Genomic DNA, 14,489 nt, shown 5'->3' with positions numbered 1-14,489 from the left:
TGACAGGCAACCACAACCTATTATGTTCACAGCTTAGAGCTGCATGTGTGAAGTTTGGCGGGACTGTTCTGTTTCCCATGTTTTTTATACTCTGGGCACCAGTGGACATCACAGGGCACCATCTCAGAAGAAAAGACAAAAGCACCTCAGACCAAGACCAGTTGTGTTAGCACATTTCAAGTCTCAGGTTGCCTCATTGGCTACCATCCATTGGTGAAAGCAAGTCACATGGTCAAGCCCAAAGTCATGGGGCAGACAGCTACACCCCACCACCATGGAGTGAGAAAGTGTACTTCTCTCACGGAGGTGGGATGAGAGAGTGCCAAAATGCAGAACCATCTAACTTATTAATTACCACAGTCCTCAGTTTGTTTCTTTAGGTTTAACAGTCTTTGTCATCTTTGAGGTCTTGTTTTTAAATGGACCCAGGTTCCTATTCTTATAGTTTAAAGCGGTAGTGAGACACTTTCTTCTGTTCCTTGAGTCATCTTCTAGGTCAGGTTCTTTCATTGTTTATGCAGCATTTTGCTTGCTTTTTTCCACAGTACGATCGCATGGTTGCCACACTGTTCTAACACATAAGCTCAGGCACTGGGCTTTAAGCACCAAATGGAACCTGAGAAGCTGACAAGGTCGATCTCCTAGAACCTGGAAAAGCTACAGAGGCTTTAAGGACTGAAGTCTTGTCAGAGCACACAGGTAGACGATGCTGTTATTTGTATTAGAATTGGAAGGAGCTTCTTAAACTGTTTGGTGAGAACACTCATTCCTCACGTTTTCACATGGAGAAACTCCTATTGCTGACTGTCTTTCCTGGCCTCTCCACCCCTTCCAGGGGCTGAGGAATGACTTAGTGGAACGGATGGGCCTCGTGGCTTAGCCCCCAACTCTCTCTCCTCTCAAAACCAGCCTGCCCACTGTTCCAGCCTGGTGCCTGCACCCAAGGGGAAGGACTGTGCATGTCCAGTACTGCCTGTGACCAGGCACACAAGCATGTCTAATGCTGGGCTGACGTGTCAGCAAGACGAGTGCCGCTTTCTCAGATCTGCTTTAAAAGTGATGCAGATGATAGTTGATCTCCAATTTTCAGATCCTGTAGCTACCTTTCGATTTATCCTGAATTTGGGAAGGGGAGTGAAAATAATCAATCTCTCCATACAAGTAAATTCCACAGGAGAGGAATTAGACTGGCATCAAACGGGGCTAGGAAACCAGGATACAGGGAAGAGGAGCACAGCTTTGGAATTGGCCCAGGTCTAAATCTAGGCTATGAACTTGTCCACGGATCAACCACTCTGGGCTCAGCTTCCTCCTCTGGAATATATCATTAGTTACGACTCTTGGTTGTAAACGAAACCACCTCTGGCTAAACTGAAAAGGAATTTATTAAAGGAGGTGAGGCAGTTTCCCTTGTCCCAGGCCCGCCCCCCCATCTCTGAGAAGGCTGGAAAAAAGGCTGAGTGCCTCCATCCCTGGCACTGGACCGCCAGACCTCTAGCACTCGCTCCCGCCTTCGCCAGCACGGTCCCCAGGCAGGCACAGTGAGCGCTGATTGGCGGAGTTGAAGTCACGTGATGCGCCCCTGCACAGCATGCTGGGAAAGAATATGGCCTCCGCCTTAGGCGGGGCGGTGCGGACGTCTAAGGTAGGGATTCTTCAAACAGGAGAGTTAGACAATGGAGACCTAAGAAGGACGGGTGTCCCCCACACTCCCTCTCCAGAGAGAGGCAGGGAAGACAAAAGGAGACAATGGGTCTTGATTTTAGAGAGCAACACTTTTATTATTCCTAGGTTCTGCCCGCTGCCGTCCCGTCCAGGGCTCCCCAGGTCCCCTAAGATCGTGCCTCTCCTCCCTTCCCACAGCACCCTCCAGGGGAGGTGACAAAGGTGGCAGTGAAGGAGGTGGAGAAAAACACCTTTATTGGAAGAGCAGTGTGGACACGAGAAAGGGGAATGGAGTGAGTGCATGAGAGGGGTCCACGGAGCCAGCCCCTTTCTCAGCGCCCCTCCAGGGGGCTGAGCGGAGACAGGCTGGCACGCCCCAGCCCAGCACCAACAAGGCCCTGCTTTCCTTTGAGAGAGGGCCCAGTAAGTGAGAGGAGGCAAGAGGCCTGGGGTTCCCACCGAGAAGGGGTGAGAAGCCACCGGGTTTCACCGATCCATGCTGTCGTCCGTCGGGGTGGAGAAACAGGTCTGTAGCAACTTTTCGCAGAACTCCAGTTCCTCCTGCAATAGGGGGCAAGATGGGGGGCCCTGAGTGCAAAGGCCAGGCCCTGCCTCCAGCAACCCTGCATCCAGAAATGGCTCCTCTTCTCTCCTGCCCCCCACCCCAGCAGCTTGCCAGGGTTCTTCAACATCCGCTGAGATACATGACTCATTGTTTCTCTTCTCATTCACTTCTGGACTACTGAACTAGAACCCAGGGTCTCTCCGCCTCCATTCGCACCCTTCTGGTCTGTCCTCACATCAGCCCCCTCAGGCTATTTCTAATTCCCAGATATGACCAACCTTTACTAATTTCTACTTAAAACCCCTTCCATGGGTACAAATGCCAGAAACCAAGAAAGAAGCACGGGAGAGGTTGGTCTACATAAACATTAAAGTTGTCTACATGGCAATAAGATTCCAGAAACGAAAATGAAAGAAAAACAATTAGCAGTGAAAAATATTTGCAACTCATCACAAAGGGCTAACAAACTTAATACTTCAAGAGCTTCAATAAATCAATTGCAACAACTACCACCCAGTAGACAAATGGGAAAAGGATATGATGAGTAGTTCACAAGAAAGGAAAAAGACACCCAGCTTCACTCATGGGAGAATGTAAACTGGAGAATGTACAATGTAAGCTGGACTGGAATAGTGCTTTTCACATTAATCAGTTTGAAAAAAAGGTCAAACGGCTTGAGGCACCCTGTCCTGGCCAGGATGTGGGAAAGCTAGGCACCCTCACGGCTGGCGTGTCGACTGGTCCAACTTCTATGGAGAGCAACTTGGCCAACAGCTAAGGACATGGCCCCTAAGCCTGTAACTTCATCTTTAATCTACCTTAACCCAGTCTTTTCCTTTCTAGAAACTGTTCTGTAGACATACTCCCACATATAAAGTAATATGTGTCAAAGGTTATTCTTTTAGCAGAGCTGGCAGTAGTGAGAGGGTGGAAACTACCTCCACGTCCATGGAGAGGGGCGGTTACATGACAGAGGCTCTCCCTACTGTGCAGCTACATGAGGAAAGACGATAGAGCCATAGGCACGGACAGGAAATGCACTCCTGGAGACGGTGTGAAAGGGAATACAGCAAGAGCAGAAGGGAGGTCAGGATTGGCTGAAATTACACAAAATGAAGAGAGGAAGAGGAAAAGACTTTCTATACACATTTCCTTGTATGTGCACAGGATATCTTAGGAAGGCCACCTGAGGAACCGGGAGAGGTACTGACTGGGTGCTAGGGGCAGGGGTAGGAGGGAGACTTTTCACTGTTACCCTCTTGTGCATCTTGAAATTTGAACCACGTGACTATGGGACCCATTCAAAAAGCATTAGTGAAATTAAACTCTACATGGGGCCCACAAACATACCTGCAAAAGAGGACCAACTAAACAATGATCTAGTCACCTTAGGAAATATGCAGTTATACATTTTTAAAAAATTTTGTTTCATTGTTTTGTTTTAGGGGGTAGCTAATTAGGTTTATTTATTTACTTTTAATGGAGGCACTGGGGATTGAACCCAGGCCCTCGTACATGCTAAGCATGTACTCTACCACTGAGCTACACCCTCTCCTCTGCAATTGTAATATTGAATTACACTGAAATTAAAGCAGACCTCTGTTTACCTATCTGGAAAGAATTCTAAGACACAGACACAGACACACAGGGGAGAAAGAAAGCCACATGAAAACAGAGGCAGAGATTGGAGTGATGGATCTCATCAAGGGATGCCAAGGATTGCCAGCAACTACAAGAAGCTGGAAGAGGCAAGGAAGGATTCTTCCCTAGCACCTTCAGGGGGAGCACAGCCCTGCTGACACCTTGGCTTCAGGCGTCTAGTCCCCAGAACTGTGAAGGACTAAGTTTCTGTGTCAAACCACCCAATTTGTGGTAATCTGTAACAGCCCTAGAAAACTAATGCACAATGTTACTTAAAATATCACTGCCCACCATTGTCACTAGTTTAATTTTTCTTTAGTATAGTTCTAACTCTTTGATGTCATATTATACACCACAGTATAGCTTAAGTTTTATATATATATATATATACACACACATATATTAGACATTATACTTGCATGCATATATATATACACACACACAATAGATGTGTTTGTATTTGTAAATATACATATGAGTGTATGTTTTCTGTTGCCCCGTGGGAACCACAGCTATATCCCTTTGCTCCTCACTAAATCCCTAGTACCCAGGTCGGGGCCTGGCCCGTGGGTGACCCACCCCTGATGAATGTGAGAGATGGAAAAATGACAGTTTCCACAGGTGTACACATACATCAAAACTTCTCACACTGCACACTTCCCATATATGTCAATTATACCTTAATAAAACTGTTAAAATTTTTTCTTGAAAACAGAGAAAAGGCATGTTGGATAGTTCACATGAAGCCTCCCTTACCAGGTCAACCCTCATGGTCTGGTACCAGGGTCTGGCACACCAGAGGCTCAGGGAACAAACACACGGATGTGTTGAGCAATGACAGACATGCTCCCTGAGGCCAGACAGGACCAGGGCACCCCCTGCCCCATGGCCCACAGGCACGTATCTCCATGGGTTCCTGTGACAAGGTTGGGGGCGAGCACCTGGGGGCGGGCACTGTGCCTCTCCCAGTCACCCCTACTCCGACACACCCAGTGCCCGGCACGCCTCTTGATGGTGTCCATAGAGGAATGGACTCAGCAGAACCGAGGTCCCAGAAGCGCAGCACGTTTGCAGTGCTGGGCTTTGCTGAAGTATTAACGCCTGGCTAGTACCTCTACGAATGACTAAATCACTGAAGTACAGTTAACTAAATCACTTAGTTGTTTAAATAATTAACTGATTATTTGAATGTAGAATTAGTTGCTCTTTATCACTTATTTGTTATTTATCTATTTAATTAAATATCAGAGTTGTTATTTATCACTTGTAACTTAATATCTATATAATTAAATATCTCTGAGTTGTATTGCCGCTTGTTACTTATTATTTAACTATCTAGCGAGTTATTTATTACTTGTTATCTACCACTTATTACCCTTAATCTAATTAAATAGCTAATGAGCTGTTCTTTATCACATATTTGTTACTTATCTATTTATTTGAATGTTTAATTGGTTGCTATTTATCATTTACTTGTTATTTATCAATCTAATAAATATTTGATTATTAAATATTTGAATGATATGACATAAATAGTGGTAGTAAATAATTTGGATAATAATTCAGTGAATTCGTTACTCTAAGAAACTCCCAGCCTCTCATCCTCCCCACCACCCCCCGGGTTCTAACACAGCACATGGCACAGGGAGGGGGCAGTGGACATTTGCTGACTGGAACCACAGAGGCCAGGAAGGCAGGGCCCCTGGCCCCGCCCCGGCCCTGCCAGCAGTGCCATACCTGGTACTCCTCGTGCTGCTGCAGCAGCTGGCAGCGGTGCCGCAGAAGCTCCTCCAGGCCCAGCTCAGGCTCCCGGCACTCCCGCACGCCCTGGGGGAAGTCTGTCACCAAGCTGCGGGACAGAAGAGCGGTCCTTGGGGCCTCCCTCTGCATGGGCCCACCCCCCACTGCTCCCATGGGAGCCTGGGCAAGTGGCTCCCCATGCTGCAATGGTTTCCCCATCTGCAACTTGGACTTCACTAACGTCCCCTCCCCACCCTACCTCAGGGACTTTGATGAGACTTGCACAAAAAAGGGCACTTAACATAGTGCCTGGCCCGGCGCCAGCGCCACACATGAGAGCTGCTGCCTGCTCGCTCTGCTGTCCATTCTGTCACTCTCTTAAGACTCTACTCTTCTTGTACTTCTTGTGTGCGCAGGGGAGCATGTGTGTAAGAAAGACTCTCCCTCCTCCCCAGGCTGCTGTCTTAGCCCCTAAGGTGAGGAAATGGGCTCAGACAGGGCCAGCCCTGGGATTCCTGCTCCCCTCTGACCTGATACCCTTAACCCCCGAGAGGGGGTGCCGTCCTCTCAGGCCCCAGCGCACCTGCACAGGGCTCCAAGCACATGCTCATGGAAGGGGCTATGTTCTGTCCGGATGAGGGCCACCAGCTGCTGGACCATCCCCATGGAGCACAGAGTCCCTGGAGAAGGGCCACAGGAGTCAGATGGGCGGTCCCTTCACCCATGCACTCCCCCACCTCACGCCCCCACCTCAGGAAGCACCCAGGCTCCGTGCCCTGGCTGCCCCACCTTTGTGTTCAGGGTGGCCCACCAGCAGGTTCTGCAGCAGGAATGCCGACTTGACCTTGAGCTTTTGCACCTGCTGCTGCATGGCCCGCATCAACACGGAGAAGCCGTCCAGGCGGAGGAACTGCAGCAGCCCAGCCTCCTGCTCCCGGACCAAGCCTGGGGGTAGGGGTGAGGGGGAAGTTGGGGCATTGAGGTCACAGTCATAGTCACCACTGTCACCACCGTCACCATCACCACATCACCACCATCATCACCATCATCATCATTGATTTCTATGGGCCAGGCTTTGCAAGCATTACGTTGAAGTATTTTTAATTGAGATATAATTCCATAGCCTGTACAATTTACCTTTTTAAAGTACACAGTTCAGAGAAAAACAAATACTGTTAGCACTTACATGTGGAATCTAAAAATATACAACAAACTACTGAATACAACAAAAAAGGAAATAGACTCACAAATACAGAGAACAAAGTAGTGGTTACCAGTGCAGTGGGGAGATGGAAAGGGGGAGGGACAAGATAGGGGTATGTTCTAAGTGGTACAAAAATAAAAACAAAAAGATAAAGGACATTGTAGTTTCCGTTGCTCCTAACCAGCATTCAGGACTGTGTTCTCTGGGAGAAGCCCGCTGCCATGTTGCCAGGACGCTCAAGCAGCCCCCTCAAGAGCTGCCCCCCTCCCCACGACAAGGAACGATCAGGCCCCCGATGTCAACAGTGCCAAGGCCGAGAGCTCCGACGGGCCTACAGCACTCGAGCGGGGCCTCGGCCTGTGTGCTTAGGGTCTGGCTCTCTGACCGGCAGAGGGTGCGCTGGGCTCGCAGCTCTGTTCCCAGTGCCCAGCAGAGTCCCGACAGGTACTGGAAATAAATCAACAAACAAGAGCCCTCTCCCTCTACCCTCAAGCAGATCCGTTGGCTGGTGCTGGCCCCTGGGGACCTGAGCTCCTGCCCAGCAGCCCCCGGGACACTCACAGGAGATGGCGAAGAGGGCCTTGACACGCACGGAGTCGCAGGTGTCCCGGTCCAGCAGGCGCAGTAGCTTGCGCAGGGCGCCGAGGCCCAGCACCTGCTCCTGGATGGCCGCCACGTTCTGGCTGCACGTGCCGATGAGCTGCGCTGCCCGCCACCGCAACCCTGCGGCCCCCGCCTCCAGGTAGCGACCCACCAGCAAGTGCATGCCCGACAGCTGGCAGAAGTCTGTGTGGAGAGAAGGGAGCAGATAGGCCAGGTGTGATGGGCTGAGCTGTGTCCCCCCCCAAACTTATGTTGAAGCCCTAACCCCCAGGGCCTCAGGATGTGATGGCACTTGGAGACAGGACCTTTAAAGAGGTGATCAAGGCGAAATAATGTCACAGGACAGGGCCTCAATCCAATATGACTGGTGCCCTTATCAAAAGAGGAGGCGAGGACACAGACGTGCACAGGAGAGACCACAAGAGGACACGGCAAGAAGACCCCCAGCTACAAGCCTCAGAAGGAACCAACCCCCGGGCTTCCAGCCTCTGCGAGAATAGACTTCTGTGCTTTAAGCCCCCAGTCTGCGGTCTTCGTTACAGCAGCACAAATGGACTAACACACCTGGTGAGGCTGAGGGGAGCCTGCCTCCAAAGGCTTGCTCTCTCCCAACTTGGGGGGGTCCCTCCAAGGCCAGTGTGCAACATCAGCATTTGGAGGGTTAGGGTCCCAGGCTCCAGCCCACTAAATGCCAGTTCTGACCTCCCCGTCTTTGTGACAACTGGAACATCCCCTGCGGGAGAAGCACACGCCAGACCAGAGGTCACCGAACAACAGCCCACCACTTGCTTTCGTAAATAAAGCAGTGGCGGTGAGCTTGAGAGTTCCTCAACAAGTTAAACGTGGAGTTACCATGTGACAGCTCCTACACATACAACCAAAAGCATCGACAGCAGAAACTTGGACAGACATTTGTATGCCAGTGTTCACAGCAGCATTACTCACAGCAACCAAAAGGGGAATTGACCCAAATGCCCATCATCTGATGAATGGGTAAATAACATGTGGCCTATCCACACTCGGGAGTACCAGCCAGCCACAAAAAGGAATAAAGTTCCGATACAGACTCTGACATGGAAGAACCTTGAAAACGTCACACTCAGTGATGGAAGCCAGTTGCAAAAGGTCACACGTCTATGATTCCAGGTACATGAAACGTCCAGAACAGACAATCAACGCCCTCAATGACTACACCACGCCCCTCCAAGTGGAGGTGGTGACTCGTCCTTCCACTGGCTCCAGGGCATTTAGAATAAAATCCGCCGCACCCACCATGGCCCACGAGGCCCTGTATGCCCAGCGTCACCTCCTAACCCCTGTCCCTCACTCACTCCACTCTGCTGCACTGGCCTTCCGGCTGTTCCCGCATGTGCCAGGCACATTCCTACCTCAGGGCCTTTGCACTGGCCGATCCCTCTGCCTGGACTGCTTTCTCCAGAGCTCATCCCATGCATGACTCACACCCTCACTTCAGGTCTCTGATCAGATGTCACCCCTCGGGAAAGCCTCATCTGAGTAACCCATCAGAACCACCTCCTGTCTCTTACTCTAGGGGGTGGCAATGGATTCCCAGCAGACCAGGGCGAAACGGCCAGTTTCATATAGCATCAGGGAGATGGTAGACTGAACCTGGTATCATCATTACATGGGGTAGCATGGGGACCAAGGAGGGAGGGACAGGGCAGTCCCACTAGGGGCCCGAGTCGGAGGCAGACTGGAAGGGTGAGGCTGGAGGCTGGGAGGCTGGGAAAGAGGCTGGATTATGGTCCCTGAGACAAAAGACAGGGGCTGGGCTGCAGTAAGACTCCGGAGCTGAGGAGGAGGCAAGAGACAGAAAAGAGATCAGGAGGCCAAAGGGGTAGGACCCTGGCAGCCGGACCCGCACCGGAGAGGGCCTGGGTGTACCTGCAGCATTGTCCATGTTCTCACACAGGTCAGCCAGCAGCTCAAGGGCCCCCTCACGCTCCTGCTGGTCAGCGGCCAGTTCAGCCTCACCAGCCGAGGAGGGCGTGGGCTGGGATAGCACTCGGAGGCAGTTCTTCATCTGCTCCACCTCCTCCCGCTGGCCCCGGAAGGCGGCCGACATGGCCTCCTGCAGCCACTGGCGCCTCTGGGGGACAAGGTGGGGTAGGAGGGTGGGGGAAAGAAGCAAAATGTATCAGTAATTAACGCATGAGTGACGGTCACTAATAGTAACAGCCAACAGAGAGCTGACTGTTCTGCCACCAACAGGTTATCTGTCGAGCACCCTTTCTATGGACAGACTCTTTTCTAGACAACAGACCTATGGAGAGACTGGTTATGGGGTGTGAGAGAAAAAGAGGATGTCAGGGAATCCTTGGTTTCTGTCCTGCACAACTAGAAGAAGATGGGGAAGATGGCAAGAGAAGCAGGTGTGGAGCAGGAGGAATGGGGATGAGAGCTCATTCCTGAACATCTAAGTTTGAGGGACCCATGACATGCCTAAGGCTGCCTCAAGTTCAGGGAAGAGGTCCAGGCTGGACCTGCATTTCTCAGCCTCGTCTCTACTGACACTTTGAGCTGGACAGTTCTGTGGTGGGGGCCATTCTGTGCATCGTTGGGTGTTGAACAGCATCCCTGAGAATTGGCCACTAGCTTTTTTTTCGGCCAGGCTCCATGTTAAGTGCTTATATGAAGGCTCTGTAGTCGCAGTCCTGGATAAATTTGGGCAAGATGTTTGTCTTTCTGTGCCTGTTTCCTTCCTTACTGTCCTAAAGGTTCAACGACATTGTGGTTGTAACTGAATTAGCACAGTGTTTTGTATACTGTAATCACCATGGCCAAGTAAGCATCATATGTAACAAATATTGCTGTTAATGTCCAAAACAACCCTCCATGGTATTATTGTTTTCTTTTCTTTCTTTTTTTTATTGAAGTATAGTCAGTTACAACTTCTGGTGTACAGCATAATGTCCCAGTCATGCATACATATATACATATATTCGTTTTCATATTCTTTTTCATTATAGGTTATTACAAGATATTGAATATAGTTCCCTGTGGTGTACAGAAAAAAAATGGTTTTTATCTATTTTTATATATAGTGGTTAACATTTACAAATCTCAAACTCTCAAATTTATCCCTTCTCACCCTCTTTCTCCCAGTAACCATAAGACTGTTTAGTAAGTATTGTTATCCTCACTTCACAGATGAGAAAATAAGAGGCACAGAAAGGTGTGGCTTGCCCCAGGTCACACAGTCAGCCATCTGCATGGCCTTAAGTCAAACCTAAGTAGTCTGTCCACAGAGCCTGTGCTCTTAATAACACTCTGCTGCCTTCAGGAGCACTTGGCTATGCGCCTGTGTGGTGTTCTGCTTCAACTGGAACCTTAGAACTGCCCTGGGAAGTACCATTGTGAATCTTATTATTAGCATCAACTTGCAAATGAAAAACTTGAGGCTCAGGAAGATGAAGTGATACACCCAAGGTCACACAGCTGTAAATGCTGAATCCAGGTCTGTCTGGCTCTGGAGAGCCCTCGCTTTTACTTTTCACCATGAGGCTATTCTGCCTCCCAGCAGATATTCTGCCTCCCAGCACAGTGCGGGGATCCAGAGATCCGACCTTCAGTCTACAATAACTCCATCAAGCACAAAAAATACAATCTACTAAGCCTTCACCCCTGGACTCCCGCCCTTCCCCAGGGCTCACTTCCCAACATATCTCTGTCCCCACACCTCTCACCCCAGCTCATTAGGTCCCCACCCTTTACCTCCTCACTCATGGGTTCTGGAGGGGGGTCTGGCACTTCAGAGCCCGCCGTGATGGCCATCTGCAGCAAGCCTTGGAGATTTCGTGGTGGCGGGGGATTGCCCGAGCCCCCTGCGGAGGAGCCGCTGCCCCCAGACGAGCAACCCTGGGAGGCTGGGGGCAGCGCCAGGGGAAGGCGGCTGCCCCCAGAGCCTTGTTCCGCCATGGGCAGTTTGCGAAGAAGGTAAGAATGTGTTGGGGTAGGGGATGGTCACCGCTGAGGTAGCTCTGGCGTCCTGACCGGTCGACTCCTGGGGGTCTGCTGAGAAGGCGGCGTTTTAGGGGAGCTCGGAGGCCCCCCATGACCCCAAACCACTGGGTCCACACCTCCCTTCACCACGGCCCGTTTTCCTTCCTTCACACCAACAGGACCCTTCCCCAAAGTTACAAGAAGCCCCTCCTTCTCTCCCTAGCAACAGGCCCCACCCACTCTCCCTAGCAACCCCTCCCCCATCTCCACTGCAGGCGTTCCTGTCTCTTAGCAACCCACGGCCTGCACAGCAACAAGCCTTCCCCTTGGTCTTCTTAGCAATAAGTCTCCTCCCTTCTTTCGGAAAAAAGGAGCCAGAGCGGGGCGCACCTCACCTCCCTGGGCCTTGTGTCGCCGCCGCTACTAAAGACAGAGTCGCCTGCACCTGACCATGCTGGGCGCCGCCATATTGACCGGAAATACGCACGGTCCCACCCGGAAGTTCCTGGCGCAGCCACCCGACTTCGGGCCGTAGCTGGGCGGGAGGCCTCTTTGCCCGGCTCTTAAATCCTTCCCACCTGGCCCGGCCAGACCCCTCACACAGGCCACGCCCCTCATGCTCACGCTCCCACCTAAGCCCCGCCCCAGGCCCGGACCCCGCCCCTAGTGAGCCCCACCTCCTCATCCTCATTGCAAGCTCCACCCCTTCCCAGTGTAGGCCCTGCCCCAGGTCTGGCTCCTCTTTAGCTTGACCTCGTCCACACCCACGCCCCTTACCCCAGTTCTAAACTCTGCCCTTCCCCGCCACTTCAGGCTCCGCCCCTGTTCTAGACCTTTCGTCCTCTCCCAGCTAAGCCCCGCCCCCTTCCTGGCCCTGCCCCACCCCATGGTTGGCAGTTGTGCGGTCCCGCACCTTCGGGGCCTTCTTCCGGACACCTGTGCCCCCATCCGGTCTTTTACTGGAGCCTGGCGTTCTCCCCGCTAATACCTGATCCAGGCAGCCTTTGGCCCAGCCCATCCCTCCCTTGGCCTCAGTTTCCCCGTTCTACAAAGGAGGCTGCCTGTTCTTGGCGCCCTTTTATCAACCAGCATTTCCCTAGTGGAAACTTCCCTGGGTCCTGCGAGGTGCAGAAAAGGGGATTCTTGAAGCCTAGAAGTAAAACGCCCAGGCAATGTTTAGGTTCTGGAGGCCTGCCTGCATCAGATTTGGGGCTCAGATCTGGGAATGTGCCTCGTCTGTGGAGGTGTTGGCTTTGGGCTGGGCTTTAAGAAATTCTTGTTCTAGTCTGACGTCAGAGGCCCTCCTCTCTAGTAGAACATTGTACTCGACTCTGGTGGAGCCCACAGCCACAAATATATTGAGCACACTGCTAGGTCTGGGATGTGCTGGGTGATCTTTTGGACAGAGATGAGAAAACCAAACATGTAAGCGGTGTGTGTGTGTGTGTGTGTGTGTGTGTGTGTGTGTGTGTGTGTGTGTGTGTGTGTAAAATCTGCTTTCTTGCATTTTCCAGCTTTTAGAGGCTTCCTGCATTCCTTGGATTGTGGCTGCATCACTTCAGCATCTGCTTCTTTCCTTATCCTGGCTCCTCCTCTGACTCTGATCCTCTTGCCTCCTTCTCGTAAGGACCCTTGTAACTACATTGAGGACCCACCTAAATAACCAGGATAATATCCCCACCTAAGGTCTTTAGCTCAATCACATCTGCAAAGTCCCTTTTGCCATGTAAGGTGACGTATTTACAGGTTCTGGGAATTAGGATGTGGACATCTTTGGGCGTCCATAATGCAGCCTACTATACCTAAGTACAGCTATGTAGATGTCCACCTATTGATAATACTATTAACATATATTATTATACATAATACCACTTATCATATATGTATATATAACATGTAACTGCATATAACATTACATATATAAATATACATATAATATAATGGTGGCCTAGATGAAAACCCCCCCAGGTACCCTATAAAGGCCATAGCCTTTACAACAATACTGTTAGAAGGGTGATCGTATAATTTTTTCATCCATAGCAAGACACTTCAGAATGAAAACAGACCCTTTTAACAATTACAGAATAGTAGGCATAAGCCAGGACATATAATCACCCAGTTTCTAAGGTCCTATGTGATGTGTTTCCCCACCTCATGCCCCCTCACTGCCCCCTTTAATGTTCCCATAACATACCAGGCACACACCTGCCACAGGGCCTTTGCACTGCTGTTTCCTCTGCCTGGAAGGCTCCTGGCACTTTATCCACATGGCTCTGACTCTCATTGTCCTTCAGTGTTCCTTCACTGACCAGACCTCACTTGACACTGTATCAAAAATCATCCCGCACTCCACAAAGCCTTCCTGTCCCCCTTCCCTGCTTTAGTCTCCTCTTTGTCACTGATCACAACTCTGTAACATACCATATGTTCTGATTGCTTATCTTACATATCAATCACCCGCCTCATCCGTTGTAGTGGGAGCTCCACAGCACAGGGATTTTTGTCAGTTTGGTTCACTGTTGTGCCCTCCCCACTGGGAACAGTGTCTGGCTCAGATATGGCGCTCAGTATAGATTCACAGAATGAAAGTGGTGGACTAGGAGATTTAAGGCTCATAGATACACTGGATAGGTGATCTGGGGATACAATGGGTGCCTAACACCCTTGGGAGTCTGACATAGGGGAATCCCAGATTACACGGAAATCTAGCTGTGCACAGTTCCGCCGATGTGCTCTAGTGGGTATGTATGATCATAGTGTAGCACACATGAAGATCTAGGGAATCCTGTGCTGGGCAAAGAGAATAGACAAGGGCCTAAAAAAATACACAGGGACCTCAAGGGGTTCTGGAAGCTTCTCTGTAGGACTGAGGATCCTAAATGAAGATACGGAACCAAGATGATCTGAAAACACGCACCCTAGGCTATAGATGGATATGGGCCCTGATGCTAGTGCGGAAAGGGGGCCTGGCGGTCTGGGGAAACAGAGATGAGTCTTGGAGCAGCAATAACCCCAATTCTTTCCCTCTCTCTGCTTCTGTCTCCTTCTTCCTCTGCCCCTCCAGTCTGTCCCATCTCCCCCCACCATTCAGCCCTCCACCTGCGTAGA

General features: G+C 50.7%; 1 protein-coding gene across 3 annotated transcripts; it reads right to left on the bottom strand.

The window, feature by feature from the left end:
* Window positions 1-1,756: 1,756 nt before the first annotated feature.
* HSPBP1 (HSPA (Hsp70) binding protein 1) lies at window positions 1,757-11,962 on the bottom strand. Of its 3 annotated transcripts, none has more exons than XM_074369066.1 (8): window positions 11,772-11,962; window positions 11,154-11,450; window positions 9,324-9,528; window positions 7,377-7,601; window positions 6,401-6,556; window positions 6,195-6,291; window positions 5,609-5,720; window positions 1,757-2,226 (listed from the first exon to the last, which is right to left on the bottom strand). In XM_074369066.1, the coding sequence occupies exons 2-8, from the start codon at window positions 11,355-11,357 to the stop codon at window positions 2,152-2,154; spliced, it is 1,074 nt and encodes a 357-aa protein (XP_074225167.1). In that variant the 5' UTR covers window positions 11,358-11,450; window positions 11,772-11,962; the 3' UTR covers window positions 1,757-2,151. The 3 variants fall into 3 exon arrangements, with proteins under 3 accessions (XP_074225167.1, XP_010960201.3, XP_074225166.1); XM_010961899.3 differs by having other exon boundaries at window positions 11,154-11,453; window positions 11,777-11,962; XM_074369065.1 differs by having other exon boundaries at window positions 11,777-11,961.
* Window positions 11,963-14,489: the final 2,527 nt, after the last annotated feature.

The sequence above is a fragment of the Camelus bactrianus genome, chromosome 9 (genome assembly GCF_048773025.1).
Source record: "Camelus bactrianus isolate YW-2024 breed Bactrian camel chromosome 9, ASM4877302v1, whole genome shotgun sequence".
NCBI lineage: Eukaryota > Metazoa > Chordata > Mammalia > Artiodactyla > Camelidae > Camelus > Camelus bactrianus.
This window is presented reverse-complemented; position numbering and strand designations above follow the sequence as displayed.